At 34.8% G+C, this 26,290-nt stretch overlaps 1 protein-coding gene across 9 annotated transcripts in view; it reads right to left on the reverse strand.

Moving 5' to 3' along the window:
- Window positions 1–3,216: 3,216 nt before the first annotated feature.
- The window catches only part of LRRC4C (leucine rich repeat containing 4C), a 464,862-nt gene continuing 441,788 nt past the window's right edge, over window positions 3,217–26,290 (reverse strand). For 7 of the 9 annotated variants that reach the window (XM_052693750.1, XM_052693754.1, XM_052693749.1 and 4 more), the window contains 2 exons: window positions 12,164–12,379; window positions 3,217–8,507 (listed from right to left, as the gene is read on the reverse strand). In XM_052693750.1, the coding sequence (XP_052549710.1) occupies window positions 6,549–8,465 (1,917 nt within the window). In that variant the 5' untranslated portion in view covers window positions 8,466–8,507; window positions 12,164–12,379 and the 3' untranslated portion in view covers window positions 3,217–6,548. The remainder of the gene's footprint in view (window positions 8,508–12,163; window positions 12,380–26,290) is intronic. The other 2 variants (XM_052693759.1, XM_052693758.1) reach the window with 1 other exon arrangement.

Consider the following 26,290-nt stretch of genomic DNA (forward strand, 5'->3'; position numbering starts at 1 on the left):
AAACTTCACTACAGAGTAATCTTTTAATCTTCCCTTTTCATTTTCTTAAATTATATTTGTTTATAGAAGAAAGAAGAAGCAACTTTGAGCAAAAATCAAAAGTAAACTATCAAAAAATAAAAGGAAAAACTGCAGGAAACACTGTTTCTTCAGGCATTTGCTTTTTAGGAATTAAAAAACACTGTTATTTATTGCCTTTATTTTTTAAAAAACTGTAGTTCTATACAATTTGCAAATATTTTATAGCCTAGATATTCAAATATATTGCTATTCTTTCTCCAGCTCTTCAGAATTTGTTCAAATACTTTATAACAAAGAAAGCTAGGTTTCAACAGGGGAAAAGAAAAAAAAAATCAATTTTTTTGTACTAGCTTCTACACACTATTTAATTAATAGTACACAATATTTCAATTTCAAAGATGGATAGTTAATTAACATGGCAGGTGATAACAAACAATCATATACAAGATTCAAAAACACATAAATGATTTACGAACCTACTTTGCAGTATAAAATAGGAATTAGCTTTTTAGGATTTAGATTACTTAAACACTAAGTAATCAGGTCTTCAGAGGCTCTACTTAGTACTACAACACTGACCTGTTTTCTGTCCCACTGACTACTGGAATTCAATTTGAAGACAAGGTGGAGAGGTGAGTACCTTATGAAGACTGCTTCAGAGAATAGTTCAACAGTGTGACGTGAATGGCAAACCAAGTACAGGGCAATGGGTACTGTCACAAAAAGAACTTAGACTCCCACTGACTCAGACCAGTAAAAGTATCTATCCTTTTGAGAAATTAAATAAGGAAATTAAATCAAATTCAATTATGCATTACAGAATTAAATTATACATAGGAGTTGGATTAATGCTGTGATCTACTAACTCCAGTTAGTAGATTTTTACCAGATTCTTTCCCAGGTAACTTATTCCATCATTCTTAATGCATTCTCTGTTATGCATTCCTTCTGTTCCTTTTATCTCATCTGTAGAATCACTTTTTAAATACTACACACATCTAGACCCATAGGTCACAGCTATAAGTTACCTTTAATTTTTGTTATTATTGTTTGTACTTGAGTTTAAAACTTCTCTGAAAGGAACAGAAGTACTTCTGAAGTTAACAGGATTCAACATTGTCTACCAAAATAAAATAAAATTTCCATTTATATATTAAATCTGATGCAAATATAATCCATACGAAACCATCTTCTCCAAACTGATATCAGAAACATATATTGCTATTGAACTAGATGATCAAAGAAACCGAAGAATCTTTCACTGCACAAGTCATTTCAAGACCGAGGACAGCCCAAGAGAATGTTAAACATGAACTGCAATGGATGAAGTGTGGATGGACTGTCTGAGAAATGGTTCCAGAGCTGAAAGACCACATTACATCATACACGTACTGTGATATTCAAATGAAAATGGAAATTTGTGGCTAGGACAGCCAGAAATCTTTAACATTTTAAACAATATGTAGAAAAGTCACTCAAATTTTTGTTTCTTATTATGCTATTGGAAAAGTTGTAAAGATCACCTAAATTATCTGATTTCCAGGAATCATTACATTTACTGTTATTTTCAATAATGTTCCAATTTCTTTTTCCAACTATTTTCTACTTTTGCATAAGATTGGGTTTTCAATGTTCTCAAAAATGACAGACAGTATTTTCCTTTTTCTTTTACAAAAGATAGCCATAAAATCATCATCTGATAATGTCATCATTGCAAAATATCCTCATCATTCCAAAATTGAAAACGTCATTAGAATTACAATATAGAATATATTTATCTGTTATAAAAGTTAGTCAGGGTTCACCAATTTAGCCCTTTGGAGATTACTCTGAATAACATCCTAGGCATGAGTTTATAAAGTACAAAAAAACAAAACTAAAACCAAGACAAATTAAACACACTGTTTTGTCCAATAAAACTCCCCTAATCAAATCATGAGTTATTCTTTCTGAAGCAAATAGAAGCATGCAACTACTCCAGTACAAACCTTATTTGTTTCGAAGAGTTCTTAATACTGCAAAGACTTACCCAAACTTCTTCAAACAAGTTTAGCATTCTGTTGAAATATAATGACTTTGTTGTTTGTGTAAGATTTACACTGTAGACCTGTGGCGCTTTTTTTTTTTTTTTTTTTTAATTCCTTAAGGTTTAAAGCTGTTTAGTGCACACTAAACCTTAAATCTAATAAACAAGAAAAATAATTCCCTCATTTCAAGCCATGTGCTGCATGTCAGAAGCTGAGCTGTTACACCATGCTGTTAGGTGGGAAGTACTCAAGGAAGTTGTTCCCATCTCACAGCTTTTCTACCATACCATGCTCTTTTCGCCCCAAAGTACACACAATCACAGTGTTTCCATGGGACACCACCACAGAAGGAGTATGCAATGCCAGCAGACATTGAGGATTTAACAGATAGGTTTTCCAGAGTCTCCTCAAGCTCATTCCCTTCTCATGAACACCCTGCTAGCTCTCTTATATTTCAGTTGTGGTAGCTGTTGATGCTATTCTACTACAGTATCAGTAAGTAATACCACCTCCAAAATAAAATGTCTACAGCCTAACTGTAGACTGAATTTCATGTACAAGTTTGAGCTGAAGATTCTTGGGCATCTGCATGAATGAGAAAAAGATATATGAAACAGTTACAGTAAGAAAAACAGAAAAATACTGAAGTCTAACTCTCCTTATTACATCTTGAAGATAAGAATATATTACTTCTTTGTTTACTTTTTTAAAATATGAAATTACAAGGTAGCTCCTAAGATTTCCTAGTCCTTCAGTACCTGGACTTAGAAAAAAAATGAGAATTTCAAAATATGATGTACTTAGCTCATCCAGGCTGGATGTGGCTCTGGGCAGTCTGGTCTAGTGGTTGGCAACCCTGCACATAGCAGGGGGGTTGAAACTAGATGATCATTGTGACTCTTTTCAACCCAGGCCATTCTATGATTCTATGATTCATATAAAAATGGGAAAATGGGGAGAATAGATTGCAAAGATTTTCCACTCATTACTGAAGGGCTACAGGAATGGTCGTATCTATGAAGCTAGTACATTTGAATATTAACTTGGTTATCTTTTCTCAAATGCTGAGATTAACCTATAATGCCACCAGTGGAAAAAGGAATTTTGAAAATGTTACATATAATTTTTAATGCATTAAAATATTTTAGCAAAAAAAAAACCCAAAACATTTACTTTTCATACATTTAGCCCTTTTCAAAGTAAAATGAAATATCTATCTTGTATAGTTAATTGAATGGAACTCACTTGTTTTCCTTTTCATGTTATTTCTGTATAAGAAAAGATTTGTAAAACTTAACGACTTGTCCAGAAAATGCTTTGTTCTTTGTATTCATATAGGATAACAGGCAAACATATTCAAATCTCATCATATGATCTGAAAAATAACTTCTCGTGAGCCCACTAAGAATTGTAATAGTTCGTAAGGTCACTTTTTTCCCACAACTCTTTTGGATTGTGGGTTCATCCAGAATGTTATCTGCACGATATAGTTCATTAGAGCTTACTATCAATTGTCCTCTGCCATACAGGAGACTCAGTTTTTTTATTTAACATCGTAGTCTTTGGAGTAGCTCTAGGCTGCATTAGCTTGATTTAAAAACCATAACAAGAAAGTGCACAGCACACCTTTCACATTGTTGCAGAACTCATTTTAAAGTTTAAGCTGTGACGTTTTCTAACTCTGGTATTTAAATAATCTGCAAAAATGATCTCTATAATTCTAAGAAGGATAGGGAAGATGTTGAGAAAGTCATAGCTAGTATGATTCCTGTGTAATATATATCTTATCCCAAGCAAACATACCAAAATACCTTTTCTTTATCCCTATAATAAGCACATGGGAATATATTGCTTTTATGATTGTTTTTAATATTATTCACTTAGCCAATATAACCTGATTAATACTTAATAAGAATGTATATATTGTTTTAAATAGTCACAGATGTTATTTTGCATTACTTTACCGTATTACTGTCACTGATATTGTGTCCTGCTCCAAAACCTCCAAAACCTCCAAAACCTAACCTGCAGGAGTTAGTAAAAACTACATGTTTATAAAACCATGGTGACCATAAGCGCTTTAGAAAATGGCTATTAAATAGTAGCCATCTTTTCTTAACATGAACCTGTTGATTTAGGATTTCTGCAAACAATCTTTTCAATTGTCAGATAAGCATTGACTATGGACCTAATATTGGTAACCATAAGGATGGGCAAAGTACAAATAGCTATGTATTTGTATTTCTGTACAAAATTTATCACAATGCTTAAAAGAAATCAGCAATAAAACTGTAATGCACTTTGAAGAAGTAGGCAAAGAGAGGAATCACTACTTCAGCATTTTACATTCAGGTCCACCTTTGTCCTCTATTAAAATTCTCTAAGAGTAGATATTATTTTTCCTGTAGTACATCAAAGGATAATGTCTTGCCAAATGTTTCTTTGAGATTATTATAGAACTTTGGGTTTCGTTCTGTATTATACTTATCAGACTCCTTGCAGAGAGTGATTCATTGTCACATACCTTCAGTGTCCTTTTAAAATCAGGCATTCTTGCAACATTCCCTTGCAACCTTGAGAAGTGTGCATCCAAAGAGAGATATTTACCCCCTAAACCTGTCTGGCAGATATTCCTCCTTAATTTTAGGGAAGAGAAATATACTGTTCAGGACGATCTTTTTTCTGCATGCTGTAGCATACCAGAACAGTCCAAAGAGATTTTGTTAGGAATTAGGTACATTATTCACCTGGAACAGGATTCTGAATCACAAAAGTATGAGTAGATAAATGCAGAAATCAGTGAAAAGACATTTAAAACTGATATTTAATTCATGATTCTTTTTCTTAACCTAAATTGTTTTAAAATGCTTCTACTTTGTTACCAATATGTAAAACAGTTTAATTTGGAAGAACTTCTGCACTTGAAAGAATACAATGTCCTGAATCTCTTTTTTCCTTATGCAAAAACTTCCTTTTAGCTTTCAACATACAAGGTATACTCCATTCTACAACAACAAGCTAAATCAAGAGATGTACATAAACAGAATTGAAAAGGATGTACACTTCCTATTGGCAAACAAGTCTGAGTTTTAATTCAAATAGGCTGATTATGCTATATGCAATCTAACTGTCATACAAGTCATGTTAACTCTTTCTCTTCTGATTTGGCCAAGTTTGTTCTTTCTGATTTTTTTGTTTGTTTTTAATCAAAATTCTTGGATTTCATCTTAGTTAGAACTTCAAATTTTGATTTAATTTTGTACATAGAGATACAGCTCTGATTATAGATCTTATGGATATCTAAACATATTTCATATTTATGTCTAGAATTACCACAACAACTAAACTGGGAACCACTAGCTTTGATGCAATGAAAAGAAAATGAATTTTCTTATTGACTGAGAAATATAGATAGCAAAGAAAAAAAAACAAAACAAAAAAAGAACATAGTTTTCACCTTTGTCTAATAAATTCAGTGATACCCGAAACTTTTTGTATAACTTTTCCTGATATTGTGGAATACATATTGTAATATAAAACATAACTGATAACGCCATGAGAAGAAAATAATCATAATTTTGCATTAAAATTCAAGCAACCTTGTTTGCTAGTGTGCTGCTTATGTACACTAAAATGAAAACTGTGCTATTCTTCAGTAATGATCCAAAATATTTTAACTATTATTTTTAATGCAATTATTTTTTGGACCATCAAAGCAGAATGTTGTAAGAATTTTAACAAGCTTTTGATCTTTAAAGCCACACTAAAAATGAACTATATCCAAGTACAAAAAAAAAAAAACACCAGTATTTTATTTATAATCTTAGTATAGTGTTTGAACTACAAATTCTGATTCTAGAATTGCTTAAAAGATCATGGGTTTTATAGGTTTTCACAAGTAGATTAATTTTATTTTATTTTTTACTTTTTCTTCCTTTTTTTTTTTTTTTTTTTTTCACAGAATGCTCCTTTTGGTAAATACAGAGCAAATAATCAAATCATTACACGGAGGAAAAAAAGTTTTGCTTGTATGTTTGCTCACTTGTAAAGTTGCTGCTAATATTCCATTCCCTGTTGAATAATTTCATAAAGAGCATGAGAAAACAAAAAAAGAGAAAAAGAAGTGACAAAATAGACTGAATCTCACCACTAGTATTCACCATAAAAATTCCCAAAGTGTAACAGAAATCTTACAAAATTTCCTAGGCCAGTTCCTGTACGGAATCAAGATCTCCTATGAAAAATATGGCAAATGGGAACCAGGGTTGGCTGGGAATTAAAAAGGGGAGGAGGGGGTAAATAAGTGCAGCAAAAAGAGGTTCTGAGGAATACACATAATTTTGTCTGCTTTAGATCACAATAGAATTTTTAATAAATAAATTTCTTTTTCTTTGTAAAGACACTTTTTGAAACAGTAGATTTAGCCCAGTCATTTGTGTCATTTTTTTTATAAACCATATTTTGTTTTTCCCACCCCCACCCCATAATGTCATAAACGTTTTAGATTTGAGTCTCTTGTACATTGTCTTTTGAGTTCATTCGGATCAATAACGGTTCATGCACTGAACTGTGTATTGAATTTATTGTGTTAACTGTTGTTGTGTGGTTGAAAGGAGACTTATAAGAGTTATAGTGATTTAGGTGCTCATGCTCAATTGCTGGCATGGGCAAGTGACTCTCTAAGGGTGTGTCACCTGTAAGCTCATCATCCACGTTTATGATTTCTACAGTCCGTGTTGGAGCATGATGGTTTTGCCGGTGATGCTGTTTCCTCATTTTGTAGAAAATTACCAGCATCACAGCAGCCATGAGAGTGATAGCCACAAAACAACCAATTATGATTTTAGTAGTCTTCATAACCTCATCTATTCCTGGGATCCCGTTGTTTGCGTCCGTCACAGGAATGGTGAACGTTTTTTCTGTTGATCTTGTGCTCTGTGGAGTGAGTGAGGTTGTCATGTTAGTGGTCTCCCAGTTGGTAACTGGTGTGGGCCCAACCTGCTCTGTTGTCTGTGCCTCATCCTGAGAAGGTTCCACAGTCTCCACTGTGACAGTTGAAAAATATGTATAGCCGGGGTTATCCAGGGCAGTCACATTCAGTGTGGCAGAAGCTGTGGTATTCCCAACAGAGTTACTCACCATGCATGTATACAAACCCGTGTCTTGCACAGTTACCTTTGTAAAATTTAATGTGCCATCACTGAGCACAGCAATCCGAACTCTGTATGCCCCATGTGTCATAACAGATCCATTTGGAGTAATCCAAGATACAGAGGTCAGGGAGGTTGATGCCCGGCATTTCATCTCTGCAGCCATGCCTTCAGTGACGTTCAGGTCTGCTGGTGGCTCCACTATGACTGGAGCATAACACGTGAAATAGTTCAGGTCCAGCTCACCAATGTACCTTCCTTTCAAACTGGGAGGTGTGTGGCAACGGGCACAGCATGCAGTATTAGAGGGTGCCTTGTCTTTAATCCACCAGCTGAGCCAAAGGATATCACAGTTGCAGTTCCAAGGATTGTGATGCAAGTGGATCCTTTCTAGACGGAGTGGTGTGAACAGGTCATGAGGCAGTAGTGTTAGATTGTTGTGTGCCAGATTGATCTCCACAAGTGATTGAAGGTTATCAAAAGCATTCCTTTCTATCACTTGAATCTGGGACTGTATCATCCACAATTTCTGAAGATGCATTAACCCTTGGAAGGAACCTGGCCGGATGGCAGTCAAGTGATTTCCAGAAAGGTCTAACTCATCCAGTTTTACAAGTGGAGTGAGGTTAGGAATCTCTCGCAGATTGCACATGGCAAGGTTCAAATATCTTAAGTTGGACAGACCTTCAAAGGCACCTTCTGAGATGTATGAAAGCCTTTTCAATTCTCCCAAATCCAGTCTCCGGAGAGAAGGGATTCTGTTAAAAGCATAAGAGGGTATGCTCTCAATGGGGTTGTTTCTCAACCAAAGTTCCTTCAGTTTTGACAAGTATACAAAAGCTCCATTTGGGATAGTGGTCAGACGATTGTCAAAGAGTTCCAAAGTATTAAGATTGGCCAGACCATTGAAGGCCCCTATTTCAATTGTTCTGATGTGATTCCTGCTGAGCTGCAGTATTTCTAAGTGCCTCAGATGCTTGAAGCTATTCACCTTAATGATTTGGATCTGGTTCTCATGTAGGTTGAGTAACCGGGTGTTGGTGGAGATGCCGTCTGGCACGTCTCTCAGATTTTTCCGTACACAAATCACTTTACTGAACTGGTTGCTGCAGGAGCAGACTGAAGGGCAAGTTTGAGCCCTCACTAGACCAGCTACCACAAGAAGCTGAAGAGCCAGCAGCACCACAAGCAGGGGGTCAAATAGGGCCCTGTTAAACCTAGGACCTATCATTATCTGCTGTGGATGTAAGGTCATCTTGTTCAACATTCATAATTTATCTAGTGTTGGTCCTTCTGGAATTTGAATAGTCTGAAAGAAAGAAGGGAGAAGAAGGACATTAAATTAATCCCAAATATTTAAATGTGCTCTCTAAATAAAGAGAGACTTCTCAAGTTCTTTCACACAACTCTACCAATTTAATCAAATCGTAGCACAAATAGCTATGCAAAGTCTAATATTTCAGTTCCTGTACAGTTATGCTAGCTGTAATTCACAACGAGATAAGAAATGTCCAGACTTTTCCTTCTCATTCTAAAGTATAATGCATGTGATATGATGACAGAGGCAGATAACAATTTCAGCAGCACTCCATACTTAAAAGAAATATTCTAAATCAAGAAGAGAGTTGAAAGAAGTGGCAAGCACCTCCCTCATCCCCCCCGAAAAAATAAGATAATAATAATGAATGTTTAAGGTTTCAACTTTCTTAACACATTATAAATAAATTCAAACAACAGATAATATGAAGAGGGAGTGACAATTCCTGTATTTTTTAATGGGTGAAATTGTTTGTCATTATAAATGGAGTTCCTACATTAGAGTCTGAATAAAAATAAAACTTTTAATACTAAATGTAGTAGATCATGGAAATGTTAGGGCAGTATCTCCCTATTTTAGATTTTAATCACAAAATACAAAAGAAACACACTGAGCACCAGTTCTTCCCTATCATTAAACAGTATCATCCAAATTCACGATATTTCCTCTTCAATTCTTTTTTTTGGCACCAGCAGCAGAGAAACACTCATTAGTATATGTGTGCCCAACACAGAAATAAGAATAGCCATTTAAATTCTGAAAAATATGTGTACCTGCAGGGTTGACAATTTCATTAGCATCTCTTAAAGAAAAAATCATACAGATCTTACTGTAAGGAGGAAAAAGATTTTTACACTAAAAATGATCATTACCATTCTAAGTCTTTCAGTACTGATTCATTTGTGGTAATTCTTCAAGCCCCTAGCCTTCAGTTAACTTTCAATCTGCTTCTTTCTACAAGGTCCCTCTGCTGTAGAGATTAATGAAATTTCCTATAAATCAGCCAAAAGTGAAGTCTTATAAATTACAGCAAGCTTGGAGCATATTTCTAACCTAGAGCACTCTGGTACATAATACATGTATTCAGTAAAATAAAATACTAAAAGGCAAAGGTTTTCCACTCCAGGCTCTGAATTGTTTCATTTTGTTTGAAGAAGCTATCTTTCTGTAAAGAATATATACTAACCTGCATCTCACAGCAATTCATTTACTGAAAGACTCTCTCTAATTATATATTCAGACAATGTATGTTTTGAGAATTCATTTAGGCATTTTTTTGAACTTGTTATAATGGTTCAGATCTGGCCAGAGTTCTCATCTCACATTTAATAATTTACTGCAGAAAAAAAGCCAATGACAGATACCTGTGAATGGAAATTGGAAGATCTGGGCTGTTTGTTTGATTTGCTCTGTAAGTGTTATTTATAAAACATCAATCTTGGTATGAAAGATTCATGAAACTAATGTGTTTTGCAACCTTGAGCAAGTAACCGAACTTCCTTCTCTGTGGCTTAACTTCTGTCACATGATTCTGGAGAACACCATGGCTGTAATGTCAGATGTTACAGTGCTCCTGCCTCTCATTTCCTTCCTTTTGCCAATAACAGCCCTCCTGACCATTGGCTTCATGGGTTTAGGGTGACATACTAGACTCTGATGAGGGGTGGCTGCTGTAATGCCTTTGTTTTTATGTGGGCTTATAGGGTCATTCAGAAGATGCTCTTGTGTCTTTACCCCTATCCCAAGCTTTTGCTTGTTAAATATAGGGATAAACATTTCTAAAGTAATCACTAAAGCATACCAAAAGACAAGTTTTCTTAAATAAAAAATCCACTGTAGTAAAACTATCTGTAAAAAGGGGGATTAAAAGGATTCCATGAAGAGGAATCTGCCTGTTGTGGTCAGACATCAATGAATCTAATATTGATTTCAAGCTCATTAGTTAAAATCTGTGATTATGAATTTTGATGCTGAATATTTATTAATCATCTTCTGTGATAGCTCCTAATATTTTACCTGTATTTTTTGTCCCTAGTTTTGTTTTATTGTGCAGGTTTATCATTTTCCTGCCTCATTTTTTTCTACTCTTCTAAAACTTATCCCTTAGTGACTCCACTAATCCGTAACAAAACAGATGCATAACCACAACAAATTATTCTTCTACTGCATTGGAACAACGTTATTGTCTTCACTGTTACTGAGAGAAGAACTCAGCCTGCCCTATCAAGCTTCAGAACTGATTGTTGTTCTTATATGGCTAGTGTGGCCTGGGTAAGCACAATGAGGATTGTAGAGCTGCAGCTTTGTTTTATGTTTTGTCTCGTATGCATTTGCTGTTAAAGGCCAGCTTTGCAACAGGGCATAGGACTTCTCTACCTTTCTTTTTGCTACTATGTACTCTCATTCCTGTACATGGGATATCCTGAAGGATTAGACAAGCTACTGGATGAAACAAGAAAGTGTAGCAAACACTACTAAGCATATAAAAACATAACAAACTTGAGAGAGCAGATGTCTTCAACATCAACCAGCACATGCATAAACTATGCTCAACTGCTTTGCCAGTCTCCATAAAGCCAATCATTTCAACCCATACTGCAAGACCTGCAAGGCACTTCCTTCCTGTTCCAACTTCTTGATTCACCATCTCCCGTCATTCTCTTAATTCACTCCTTTATTCAGAAATTCTTTTTCCATCAATACACACATGCTCCATGGGTTAAAAAAGACAATAATGATAAAAACATTTTATTTGAATACAGGACTGAAGTACAGAGGATCTGATGATATAAAAAGGTCACCTTGGCCAGCAGAAGCTATGCCAGGCAACCTCTTGAAAATCCTCACTTCCAACCTGCAAGTTTTGCATGAGGCTAATATCCTGTGGTGAGATTCCTTGTGTAAGAAGGAACATATTAAAAAAAAACAGCACTTTCTTTTATGCTTGCATCTTTCCATTACTAAGAGCTTAAGTATTCAGGAAGTGTTGTCTCAGTCATTTTAAGTATAAAGAGTGTGGAAACAGCCTGGGGAAAAAAAAATGTAGCCAGTACATAAACACAGTGGAAAATTAATTTAAAGTCTTGAAGAACATTATGGAAGTATGTTAATAGGCTTTACATAAAGATTTACCTGGAACTCAGAATAATTTGTTATTCAGTATCTGTCTATTATGCTAGAGACACAAAGATTTAGCTTTATAAATCCACACATGGTCTGTGTTCCAGACCATGCTTCTTTAGTCTATGTTGACAACTCTTTGTCTTCTGAGCGATTTGTTTTCATCTGTCTAGTACTAAAATATCAATTCAATGGTCAATTCAATAACACTAGTGCCCTCTGCTGTATATATTTAAAATTTGTTTAAAAGGCTAAGAATACTCTTATTGTTTTGACTATTCCCCAGACACAATCAGAATTCTTAAACTCTGCTTATATAGTAATATATTTTTTTCTTTATGGTCACATAGAGACAAATACATACAAATATATAGCTTTCGTTTTTTGGGTTTTCTTTAGTTTTTTTTTTTAGGGTTTTTTCTTTTTTTTTTTTTTTTTTTTTTTTTTTTTTTTTTTCTCCACAGAACTCAGAAAATCTTCACTCAAATCGACTCCTGATATGCATTTTCTACCTCTCTTCTACTTACCGGATACTTAGTCCTGATGTAGTACACATTTTCCTCTAAGGAAAAAGCATTGTCCTCTTAAGCTCCAATGCAGAAGATGGAGTAAAGAATGACAAAGCTAATCTATCTCTGCAGACTTCTTAGAGGCAGCTTGAAGGATACAGCTGTTACGCTACTGAAAGTTAACTTTGTCGAGAATGTGTATGCAGAGATGTCAAGATGCCTTCCTCCCAGGCCCTGTAATGAAATTGGTGGTTCATTTTTCATTCCTTTTTTATTCCCTCTTTTTTTCCCCCCATTTTTTATAATTAGGTTTTCGGCTTCATACTAAACTTTCATCACTTTTTGTTATTTTACCAGTATAAAGTCTATACTCACTTCAACCACTGTAGGATTTTCCTTTAACAATGGACTTCGATTCCAAAAAAAGAACTCCTACGCCTTTCTGAAAGATCTATCTGATATGGTATGCAGATGGCAAAGATATTTTCCCAAGTTTATGAGCTCTCTGGCAGTTGCATCTGGCAACTCAGCTTTCTATCTAGTCTGTAGTCCTTTGAGTAACAGTTTCAACAGCGGAGCAACATGATGCAAAGGCCATAGCTTTAACCTAATATATGGCTTATGATATTATATCATTTAATACACCTCAGTTGGTGCTATACATCTCCACTGAAAAAAGAATGAGATGTGAGACTATATATCACTGCGTTAAAAATATGGTAAGAAAGTATCAGATATCAGGTGATTAAATGATTACAGTGCAATTAAATCTTTACAACACTCCCTCAAGTTTATGCCTGAAAAGTTCTGGATGAGGACACTTTTTACAACTTAGTAAGTAAATATGCAGATATTTTCAGAAAACTCACCTTTTCTTCACTTTATATGGCGCGGTTATGTATGATGTATCCCACACCCTTTTAAAGAGCTTATTGAGAGAAAAACCCTTTGCAAAGATATCTGCATATTTTAGTAAACAAGCCACTCTACAGCTGCAAATTAAATGGCAGATTTCCAAACATATGAAGAGGACATATGAGTGGTAAGCAGCTAATTATGCTGGGAAGTCTCTTCCAGTAACATCAGCACTGGAGCACTGCAAATAGTTTCTGCACGAAACACAGCATGGAGAAGAGTAATAAAATAGGTCTAAAGCCCAGGATGACCTTATGAAGAAGTGACTCTTTTGACTCTCTTTTGAGTAACTCTGAATGCTCTCAGGGTCTCAGACTGATCCCTTCAAGCAGCAATGCCAGCACAGGAAGCCAAGAAAATTGCAGTATAGATACTGGGAGGCAAGCACACAATCTGTTTTAGCTGAGCAAAACAGTAAAACACACAAGGGCCAGCCCTCATCCCTGAACAGAGACTGAACTGTGGGCAGAGAGATCCACTGGGGTCAGAAATTCTCCACCAACATCTGCTCTGCAAATGCTCCTGCAGCCTCAGATTTTTGTCCCCATATGGCTGTTAAGGGTTGAGCTGATGGAACCACATTGCTTCAAATTCATTCACTATACTTTCTTGTTCCTCTTCCTGCCTTTTCTGGCCTGAAATCCTTTCCACCTGACTGAACCTCTGTGGACTAGTGCTGAAGTGTAAACACTTCGCGTGCTCATATTCAGTAAAATGACATTTTTAAAAGTTCCTTGTTTTTGCCACTGACAAAGAAAACCATACTATATTATTCATAGAGCATCACAATAATAATTATACAAAATCAGCAAATAGACTTGTTAACGTAGATCTCATGTTTCTTTCTTCTTAGCCTTACTTTTTTTTATCACTGAAACTATATAGCTGTGTATCCCTTCCTCCATTCTTAAAAATGAGATTTTCCTTTCCACTGCTATAGGACTTTAAAAGTCTCAAAAGCAGCTTAGGGAGCCATTGCAATGATGCCTAAAAACCTGCGAGGTTTCAAAGCCCAGCAGCTTTTATCTATTTGTTAGTCATTTTATTTGCAGTTAAATACAGTGGAGGCCAAAAAGGGATAGATAGGCAGCCCTGCCATGCAAACTGATTACTTGTGAGACCAGATAAATCAAAACTCACAACACAAATTATTTTCCTCTTTGCATGTTTCATTGCTTCACTCTGGGACATAGTCAAGATTTCCTACAGTCCCTTGAAGCATGTAAGTGTAGGATGCAGGGTGGATATTGCTGTATCACAAATGCTTTCCAGTTCTCTTCTGAAAACCCTCTAAGACTTAAATGAATCACACAAACTAAACAGAAAGACCTAAATGTGGTTGGACACATCCAATCCTCCTGAATCACCATTCATTGCAGGGGAGTTCAATCAAGGATAAGTTTGATCCAGTCTGCCTTTCCATTCTTTTATTTCATTTTGGTATACAGAAAACAGCTTTATTTCACATGATTTCATGTTTCCTCCAGTATGCCTTCCTAAGGCTTATAGAGTTTAATTTAAATGAGAGTTTAATCTAAATCAGTTTTACATGTCCCTTTATTTATACATTTTCTTTTACTCCCAAGTTTGACTAGTACTTTGTATTCTCAATACAAGCGAAAACATTTGCTATTTACAGGATAACCACAGGAAATATCAGAAAATTGATATTTCTTTATTTTTATATTTACCTATATATTATTTTTATTAAGAGTAGTTTGTTGGGTTGTTTTATTGATTGTGATACTTTGTGAGGATATCACCCTAAAGGTGTAAAGAAAAAAAGTAATTTCCTTCAGACTACTCACAGTTGTGTAAATGGAAGCAATCTATGAACTAACTTTTCACTATGAAAGAACTTAAATTCTTTCATGAAGGCTATCACATTACAGCTTGGTAATAGTACACCCAGAAACATTCTAGAAATTTAATTGGAATTAACTTTTAAAGTGGGTTAATTATATTGCATTAAATCTTTGTGTGGACACTCTTATTTAGAATTTAATTTAAGCTAAATTGAATCAAGGCCACTGTAATTTCAATTAACAGTGTCCATAAAAGAATGTAATGCAGTTTAGCCAGTCTCTTTTCAAAGTTAATTTGGATTCATTTTCTTGAAACCCCATGTAGACATTAGGAACTTGCATTCTGTATTGACTTGGGCTTAGTTCAAACCAATTATGTGAAGGCAAAAACGTTTTCTATCACAACACTGATCCCTCAAATTATTCAAGTCGTATTTTGCTCTTCTCTTTTCACTAATTCATTTGATAAAACACTGTTTCTTTTAACATATTGCTATACTTTCATCTTCTGTATTCTTCTAAGGCAGATATTTATGTAGAGTGAACAACATGACTGCATAGAAGCAATTTTGCAAGAGCCTGGATACCATAATTTTCTTAATTACTTATAGTAGCATGTCACTATGTGCCAACCATGATATAAACAAAAGTCATACAAATACCTTCAGGATTTCACCTGAAGGTATATACATCAGTGAACAGCCACTAAACTGCAATATATCAATAATGATTGAAAGGATGCTTTCTCAATCTGTTTTTGGTTTATTATCAAAGCGAAATGACAGTTACTCTTTTTAGAAGACATCTGTGAACCACAAACAAGTTAATAAAAAAGAAACCCTTAGTAAAAAATTATATGATATGCTACAGCAGTGTTCCAAACCGCTGCATTTTTCATTTCTGCCACATTAAGGTCACCATTTTAGAGCACTGTGGTACTTTTTTTTTTCTTTTTTTTTTTTTTAAACAGACTAGCAGTGATTTAAGACATCTATTTAAAGGCACTACAATATACTTAATTCCAAACAAACCAGTTTTAGTTTGGTAGCATATTATCAGTTGTTACATGGAGATATGAAACACTATAAATAGAATCATTTTCAACAACAGGCTACAAGATTTTAAAGAAACAGGTAAAAAATGTCAGGTTACATCTAAAGGATATTAAAATGTGTATTTGGTGCAGACACAATGGCAAAAAAAGCGTGACTGGTACATTCCAAGACTTTTCCCCTTGTTCCTTCCCAAATTGCCTCCTTACTCACAAACAATAAGATACAGATGATGGAAACGTCAGATCAAAACACCACGTAGTCTGACAATGCTCACACAACTGTATGCATATACAACCAGAACAAGGAAGATCAAATAGAAGAAATGGATATTAGATTATATATTTGTCCTTATGAAAGTTTCATCCAACTCTTATGAAATGCAAGTTCAGATTTTAAAGCTAAAAACCAATAGCATTTAACAATATATATATTATTTTACCGAATATGCTAATGGTGGATATTTCTTCCTCTAAAACACAAGATCCTTTGATCATTACTGAGTTTGTAACCTCAGGAGCTAGCATAATCTAGGAGATAGAAATATTTTAATTTGATAAAAATATCTTTGTGAATTAGCAGTACTTTCTATGCATTGGCAACAGGGATGCTCTGGTAAAAAACTGAATTAATTTAGAAAAAAATTAAGATTTTTTTTTTGAGATAAGAAGATCAGAGGATTGTCTACTTCACGGGTATAAGGAATGGTGTTTGTGCTTTACAAAGTGCAGTTTTTCCAAATACATTTTGTAATACGCAAAATGGAGGGACCTGAATGATAAAAGTAAATTATTGTAAAGTAGCAATGCAAAGTCTGCATTCATGCTTTTTTTTTTTTTTTTTTTTTTTTTTTTTGTATCAATTAGAATGCATATCTGCCTAAATACATCTACACTGTAACACTGTGTTAAGAAAGATGCTTCCCTATTTTAAGACATGAATTATTTGATACTGAGTTGGAGAAGTGCTAGATAAGTATTTCATAACCTTGGTAACTATAGACTGCATTGCTAGTATGCATTATTCCAAAAGACCTGGGAGAAACAAATCCAGCTAACACACTAAAGCACCACGGTCCATTTTACATCACTGCATTTGTAGTGGCTAACTGAGTCCAAATTACTCCCTCATTCTGTTAATAAACATAGAGACAAAGTGAAAAAGAGACAGAAAATAAAAAGTTATGGCTGTGAATAGCCTCGAGTCTGGCAACTGATGGTCAAATTTCTTGTCCTTGGTAACTATGGAAACCCCTTAAGGTAAGAGTAGAACGCAGGCATTTTGTGTTGTGCAATTTACAAGCTGTTTATTTAATTATGAAGGAACAGAAAACTGTTAGAGGCAATGCAATTATCATACTGTGATAGCATTTTGAGAGAAAAAAAATAGGTACAGAGAATTGTAAGTAGTTAATTTTTTGGAAAATTACCTGTTTTAGGACTTTTATGAATGTGCCATACATTTTTTTTTTTACTGAGAGTTTAGGTGCACTGTTGTTTGTTTTGGTTTTTGTTTTGTTGTTTTTTGTTTTTTTTTTCCCAAAAGGGTATGAGTAGCCAAAATTAGCAATATGACATTTTGCCATTATATCTCTCAGTAGATTCATAGCAATTATGTCCATTCTATGCCCCATGATCAAGACCAAGGTCAGGGTGTATTCCAATTAAGCCTTAGATTTTACCAAAGTGCAGCACAGCCAGAATAGCAAGCACATTATTACCAAATCTATCACTGCTGGGCAATGAATAGGTCACAGGTGCTCTTGCATACACTATTTGTACACCTTTGAATATTGCAAGTGGGAAAATGACTCAATTTAGGAGGCAGCTAGTGAAATAAAATTAGGAGTGAAACTATGTGATGACTCAGGGGGACTATAACAATTACCTACAAGTATCTTCCTAGATCTCTACAACAAACTTTGACCTGATACTTCTGTTGTTGGGAGTTGCATGAATGTAGGGGCCACAGAGCCTTCTGCACCCACTGGAAGTTTTGGCAACCATCCACCATTGACTGGATTGATTTAATAAGGCATTGAACCTAAACACATCCTCACAAGACCTCTGAAAAAAGAGAGAGGTTATATTCTAGTTCAGGACTGAAAAAACTGATGAATTAATGCATTAAAGTAGTTGGCAAAATTTAGCATGTATCTGCAAGATAATTTGAAAACATGAGCTTCACACTACATGCTGACTAGATGTATTGCGTATTGCTCCAAAAAATAACGACAAATTAGCTCTTTGTTGCTGGCCCTAAACTAAGATACCTCACAGTGCTGCTCCAGCCTAGTCTCAAGAGCACAAGAGAGTCTGCATGTGAGTGGAGCATGGATGAACTTTGCTCCCAGCATTACACGAGGGACTAAGCGAATATGCTGGAATGAAAGTTGCCAGCAGCAGAGGCAGGACTGGGAGCCAGAACTTCTGCATCATATTTCCATTCAAATGTGGACTTTATGTACACACTGAAGTGTGTACTACTCAACCTTTAGAAAACCAACATGCTATGACATTTAAAACTAAATTGGATTAAATATTAGAAATTGTTCTGTCCTATTCTGCAGATTCCTGTATTATTCTTATCACAATATTTGTACACCTTCCAGAAATGCATTAAATATCTCATATTTGATGTTTTCATCTGCATATCAAAATCACAGAATCACTTAGGTTGGAAAAGACCTTTAGATCATTAAGACCAACCATTTACCTAACACTACAAGTAAACTACAAAAAATTATGCCCTTAAGTGCCATATGCACATGTCTCTTAATTGCCTCCAGGAATGGGGACTCCTTCACCTCACTGTTCCAATGCCTACCATCCTTTCCATGAAGAAATTTTTTCCAATATTCAATTTAACCTCCCCTGGAATAACTCAAGACCACTTCTCTGCATCCTATCCCTTGTCACCTGAGAGAAGAGACTGACACCCACCTCACTGCAGCTACTTTCTTTTCCTCCAACAGAAGAACTGCGTTCAGATAGATAAGTAGCATTATAATTATCTGCCACTAGTAGTTGATAATATATACTGTAGTCTTCAAGAAATACATAATGAGTTCCTACTTGAAACTCAATAGATATCTCAGGAATTTGTTCTTTTCAACCTAGAGAACAGGCCACAGATGGTGGTAACACTGGATCACCTGAGACTCAGCTCAGTCCTTACTACAGTGGGAATAGGCAAGGACTACTGGGGATGTGCTGTTTCCAGTTCCCTGTGTAGTATCCCCAAAGCTTACTCTTGCCAAGACACTTCAATATATGATACATGTGCTATGATCTTCTGATTCTTGGCTGAGGAAATCTTTCATATAAATTTTAAGTCAGAGGGGGTTTTGGTGAGCTCTGAACTAGTTTTTAAATATAAATAATTAAAAGAACCTGAAAGAAAATTCGTGCCATAGAAATGTTGGCCCATGATGTCAGAGGTGGATGCAGGTAGTACGGCATTACAGATTGAACCTTACCACCAACATTTTATTACATTTTGTAGTCATGTGACAACAAAAGCAGAGAGGCAGTCACACAAAATGGTGTCTCACATGGAAGTGCATATGAAGCAAAGGTGTGTCACTGAGTTCCTCCACGTGGAAAAAATTGCACCTACTGACATTCATCAACGCTTACTATATGCTCATAGAGACCAAACAGTGGATGTAAGCACAGTGACATGGTGGGTGGTGTTCCAGCAGTGGCGACAGTGATAGTGAGTCACCTCCACTGGTGCAAGTTTTTAGAAGTGTGGCATGCAGACTCCAGTTTTTCACTGTCAATGCATAACAATAGTGGTAACTGTGTTGGAAAATAGTGTTTTGTAGATGAGAATTGGCATTATCAAACAGTATTATTGTGTTCTTTGTTGTTGTTTCCATGAAAATAGATAGGAGACGTTACTTTTGGAGCAAACCACACAGTTAAACAAAACGGTAAAATTTCCAGTAACAGAAGGGCTACTTCCTTTCTCCTACCAAATCAGATTCTGAAGTACTGATACAGTATTCTAAATTCATGGATTGACCACAGACTTCCACTTTAGCAAGATCTATGAGGGATAACCATGGTAAGTACACCAAGCCAGCTGCAGACTACTAATGTAATCACTTGGACGTCACATTTTTAGGATAGATTTTTAGTGTGATGGAAATTTAATTTTCATTTAATTAAAGTAATAAAGTAAGAGGAAAAGTAGTAACTCAGCTAGCTAAAAAGGCAAAGTTCATGTGTGTGACAGCATGCTTTGAAACAAAAGTCATTTAATATTATAAAATGTCAAGATATTAACAGATTGGATTATTAAAAGATTCCAAGCAATTATTCTGCTACTTTAAAGATGTTTTAAAGAAAGTGAGGAATCCAAAGTTCAAAATAAATATGAAAAATGTCTGTTCAAAGCAGAATACATTTGATAATTGGTGTTACCCAAGGATATAAGTATGCTTGTTTGTAGTAAAACTTTGAATTTTTATGCTGACTTGTACAGATGATCTTTGAAGTCCCCTCCAACCAAGCCATTCTATAATCAGACACAGCACAGATACCACCTATTACTAAGGATCTTAAATATCTGCCATTGTAAAATGTTGTTCTCAGTTTCTTACAACTTGGTAAATTTTTAACCATTTACAGATGCAATGTTACGTGCAATGGATATGCCTATACAATAGTTGCTGAAAATGTACATACTCTGGGCAGCTTTGAAGCAGCTGACATCCTTATGGTAAACAAATAGTAACAAAAAAGAGAACATATTACTGACTAATATACAAGTACGAAATTTAGGTTGCTTTATCATTTTGTACACTGAGTGACACAGAGCTCCTATGAGAAAATATCATCTAATCATGTAGTTAAAGTCAATATCAATATGGAAGCTTGCACATCAATACTTCAATTTGTTTATGCATAGGTATACCTGATATTCTTTATTAAATATAATCCAAAATTATTTCTAAATTATTCCTACCAGGAAAAAATATTTTTTGTTTTAATTTCTAACTACTGCTCCAGGGTAAGTACATAAAAAATACTGCTGAATGACAAAAATATTGCTGTATCCAGATCTCTCTGGCTGATAACTGTTTTCTGGATTCTTATTTACATTCGCTATTGCAGAACAATGTGTGAAGATAAATACACTAAATATATTTTCAGACTGTCATTATTAAGCGCCACTAAAATACTTCAAGACAAATACATTGATAATGTATTCCAAACCTGCTTCCAAAAGTATGCTGCAGAAGATTTCTGGTATCAGACCAGTGTACTTCACACCAGCTCCATGTGGTTATGGGCTAAAAAGTATAATGACAAAGTGCTAAACAATTGAAGTGCTAACACTGCATTGAAATACTGACACTGTACAGTGTATTTATTACCAGCATTTTTCTGCCTTACAGATCTGTATCAGATAGTGGGCCATTTAGTCTGGAAGCTTTCATGTACATGTAAGCAAGTACAAGTATCTTTTACTACTTGCCTGATATTTCTAACTATATCTACTATATCTACAAGCGTGCTTAATGGTGGTTATTACCACAATTGGTTGCCAATATCTGATGTTGAACTGCAAGAATGATTTTAAAACCTCAATCCAAGTAACCTGGGGAAAATATCTTAATTTCTGTACTCATACTGCTGTCCATATGCTCTGTAATATAGAAAGCTCAAGAACTGTCAAGATATAATAGCAGCAAGTAGAACCAGTGAAGATTACAGCAAGTTACATCTCACAGTGGGACTTCACAGAAGCACAGAGATCTCTTGTATTAGCCCCAATTTCTAGATTGGAATCTAAATTTCAGAAGGATTTCTGTGAAGACAGGAGAGTGGCTAGGTATCAGAGATAAAGAACATGCATAGAACTTCCTCTAATATTGCAGTCATAGATTGAAACATGAGCTATGACTGTCAGAGAGAAGATTATGAATTTTTTTTTTTTTTTTTTTTTTTTTTTTTTAATGTGATCTCCTTTATGTCTCTGAGGAGGAAAAAAGAGAAGAAAGAAAGAAAAGATGTTTCTGTGGTTTCTTTTCTTTATAATTCTTTCCACTCCAGAAAGGTGAATGCACTATTTTTCTATGTAATTCTACAGAAATTGACTGAATATATTCTAGTTCTCCATTCAATTGGCATTACTCCATTCAATTCAACAAAACCAGAATTATTTTTAGTCTAGATGAAGTTATGAACCTTCTCCTCTAAACAATCCATTTACTTGTGAGGAATATCAGGAGCTTTAGACAGCTAATTGTTAAGAAAATGTAGCTTTTATAAAACAGGCATCAAAAGATAAAAATAAGAGAAATGTGGGTTTTTTTTAGTGCATAATGAAGATGAACTGCTTTCCAATTGCTGAAATGCTGAAAGTATGGTGAAGACTGGATTCAGTTTTAATTCTTTAAAACAAGCAATCAAAACCACAAAACACACCACCAAAACAACAACAAAAGCCTTTTCTTTTTTTTTTTTTTTTTTTTTGAAGTAGTCATTTCCTTTCATTTCTTTTTGTTCCTTCCTACCATAAAAAACAGAGTAGCAATGGTAGCTGTGAACTGAAAACAGCAAGCATTGCCTGTGATGAATCAAGAGAGGTCCTTATCTTTAGCATTTATAATATGTTATGTCTGGTGTACATTAAATTTAGGAGGCTTTACAGTGACTAATAGATGGTAATGGCTTACGTTTATACTACAGTTGTACTTTTATCTAGAAGTATCTATACTTACACTACATTAATACTCTTATCTAGAAGTTTGCTTGTGAGCTGTAAGTTCTGAACTGACAGATAACATATGTAGTATATCAGAATTACCTTATTCTTCACTTAAATTCAGCTATTTCTGGATATAGAGACTTTTTTGCAGTATACCATGTGAAGATTGCTGCCTTCAATTCAGACTGAAAGCACAATGCAAACTATATATGTGTTCAAATTTGACCTACTACTGTACTATGGTAAACTTTCCAACTGCTTTAGAAACTGTTTTTTGGAAAGACGGTTTGACTCATTTGCTTGTATCACACTAAAGAGGAACATTTGTGTTAGTACAGTACCAGAGCACTGCTGCAGGATTAGCTTGGAAGAACAATCTGCTTTTATGGAATTCTTACAACAGCTTCTTGAAGCTCTCCATTTTGCTCAATAGATGCAGTGGACCTTTTTTTCAGCTCAGCCAGAAAGCTGGGTATCCATTGTGAGGAGACCACCATTCTGTGACCTTCAGTCAACAGAAACTTACACATACTGACAATCTGTCTAACAGTACTTGCAGAAGGATGCGCTAGAAAATCTCTCATTCTTGACATCTGTCTTGAGTAAGCCAGGACATGACAGATTTCTAGGGAAAGAGCCATTAATTATCTTCTCTCTTCTTAAAAGTGAAGGCAAATGCTGCAAGAGAGTAACCATCATTCAGCGAGAATTATAAAAATTTGATATCTGCTGTTTAGACTGCAGATAGTGGCAAGTACTGGGGTATAAAGTCCTCTATGTAGGCAACAAGTACAAGAGTGCAAAGCTGTATCCTACCACCACTCATTAAAGTTATTTATGGAGGTAGAGCTTGCTTCTGTTCCACAAAGAAGCTTAACAATGTAACCTGCAGTATACTGCAGTCAGCAGACAGCCTTAAGAGTTTCTCCCTAATGTATTAAGGTAGCATAGCAACATTCCAATTTAATTAAGGGTCTGCTAGGAACTTGCAAATTTTATTTTTCCTTCTTAAAGGGTATAAGATCCTCCTTTAAAAATTTTCATTTTACTTTCATTCTGGTGCCCAAGTAGTCAGCAATCTTTTTTTTCCTTAAATATAGTACAAATTGCTAAATAACTTTAAAATTATACAGCAGCAAAAAGAGCAGATTTTTTTTTTTTTCTTTTAATGGTTTGGGGTGCTTTTCTTCTCACTAGGATCCTTCACATTTACACTAAATACAGCTTCATTTTTCAAAATGAAATTTAACAAGCAGTACTTACGAGTAAGAAAGGCACTTACTAGACTAAATTCAATTGCACTTCACTATTCTTATCTCCCAATTTTTACTGAAAGGCAAAGTAAGAACATACTGGGGAGTGAGAAAAATAACTTCATTAGAGACAGCTGACCAGACAACACAGTCACAGCAGACAGTACACCAGAAAGTATGACGCTACTACAGTCCTCTTCATGAAATTCTGTTTTTCGTATTATTGATTCAAGGATTTTGAACACAGATTCGCTATAATCCTCACACAATCTACAAAAAATAATAGCTGACTTAATTTATAGCTTTCTCTTAATTTCACTCCATATACCTTGGACATCAATTTTATAGGTGGATACAGACTCCAAAGGGATCACTACTAATTAGTTTGGGCATTCCCTCTGTCCTTTCTCACGGATTCTTATATGAACTGTCCCAGGAAGAGGCCTTGTGAAGACCTTCCATCTTACAAACATAGCATGAAGATTGCCTGTAGTATTACAACACAGTCAGGATTTTCTATCTGCTGTCAAAAATCAAATTTACAGACCACATCCCCAGCTTATATAATTCAGTATACCTTCACTGGTACAAGATCTGTCTCACTGCATCCATTTAGCTTATCAAACTCCTCATCTTGAATTTCTATCCAAGTGCTGGTAACAGACAACCGAGGATTAATTGACTTAAACAGTAAAAAAGGATAACCACATATCTTTCTTCACAGTTAATGAAATACTTGTCTCAAAAAAAGAAGATTAATTTTTAAATATGTACTGTTTATTCTTTATATTCATGTAAATATGAATCTACATATTCATATTGTACAGATTCATACACATTAATTATATTCATATAAAAATATCCAACTAATTATTTCTCAAAAATTTTTAACATTAGCATGGCAAATACATCTACACAACTTTTTACAACTTTTTATGTCTCTTGTTGTTTAGAGTGACTACTGGGTTTGTGCTACAAAATATCAACAAAAGGATGTTTCTATGAGGCACAGATGACAGCTCTGAGCAATTCAATGCTTGATAACCATGACAGTATTTTCTCTTGAATAAAGATATTAAATAGCGCATGGTATTAAAGTTCCAATTTTTTTTTTACTCCTTTGGTGATGAATTATGATCTGCCAAAGACATACCATAAAGAACTAATAAATTCAGGATCAATATTCAAAGTTCAAGCCTATTTTTTTTTTTTTTTTTTTTTTTGTCTGACAAATATTGTCATCTAGGTAATATTAACTCTGCCTTAAGCTTCCTTTCACAATCAGGTACTAAATGTTCAATTGTTTTGAACTGTAGAAAATAAATGAATCACTTTATCTTCCCTATTTGTCTGGTCAGTTAACTCAAGGATAAGTTGTGTCATTTACCAATGAAATGATTAAAAGCATTTCAAAAGGGAAATTGGGATGATTGCTTCTTCATATTTCTATTACATTGTTGCTTGTCATTTGTCCCTTTGGCCAAATGCCATACCGCTTACAAATAGCCCATTCTCTTATGTAATAAGCCAAAATAGAGCCTTTCTGTTTAAATATACAGATGAATCTTAAACACAAGTTAACAAAGAATACTGGAGAAGATCATAAGCTTCCATTATCTGGAATATATTATCTAAATGAGGCCTGGTCATACTCCAACTGAGTTAGAACCAAGTGTATAAAACTATCAGGACTGTATTAGAAAACAGCATCTGTACTGTTTGACATTTGATTACTTTCTTACTGATACAAAGCCAAATACAAGCTAATAGATTTTATTATTGTTATTATTCTGCTATTAAAAGCAGCTGTTTACAAAATTTGGAAATTTTAAAAAGGCTTTGTAAAGAAACTGCACTTCAGAATTACTCTAAAGGTGACTGAAGGTCTGAAATTTATTTTCCAAGATGTATATAAAATGGGAGCTTGCTGTAGTAAATAGCCTTTGCCCGAACAAATCATTCTTTCAGAGATTTCTTTTTTTGCTGTATACTTGCCTACATGCATTATTTGTACCTGTTGTATCTCAGCAATGCTAACAATCAGCTTTCACAGAATCACAAAATGGCCCGGGTTGCATGTGGCACAGGGGTTGAAGATTCATGATTCTTAAGGTCCCTGCCAACACTGGCTATTGTGTGATTCTGTGAGGTCACGAACTTCACCAGGGCACGGTCATTGCAGCCCAGGCTGCCTCCAACCTTAATGCTGTTAATGACCTCCTTTTTTGTTTTGTAGAGTTGAACATGCTATGAAAAAAGATGAGCACTGTATGTAGCTTTGCAGTGCTTAAGCATAGCATATAGAAACATAAGGAACACTCATGCATACCTATACATTATTACTTGAGCAACTCTGTGGACAACTGTATAATATTAGATGAAAGTTTTGTTTCATTT

This window comes from Tympanuchus pallidicinctus, unplaced genomic scaffold, assembly GCF_026119805.1.
Source record: "Tympanuchus pallidicinctus isolate F22 unplaced genomic scaffold, pur_lepc_1.0 scaffold3, whole genome shotgun sequence".
NCBI lineage: Eukaryota > Metazoa > Chordata > Aves > Galliformes > Phasianidae > Tympanuchus > Tympanuchus pallidicinctus.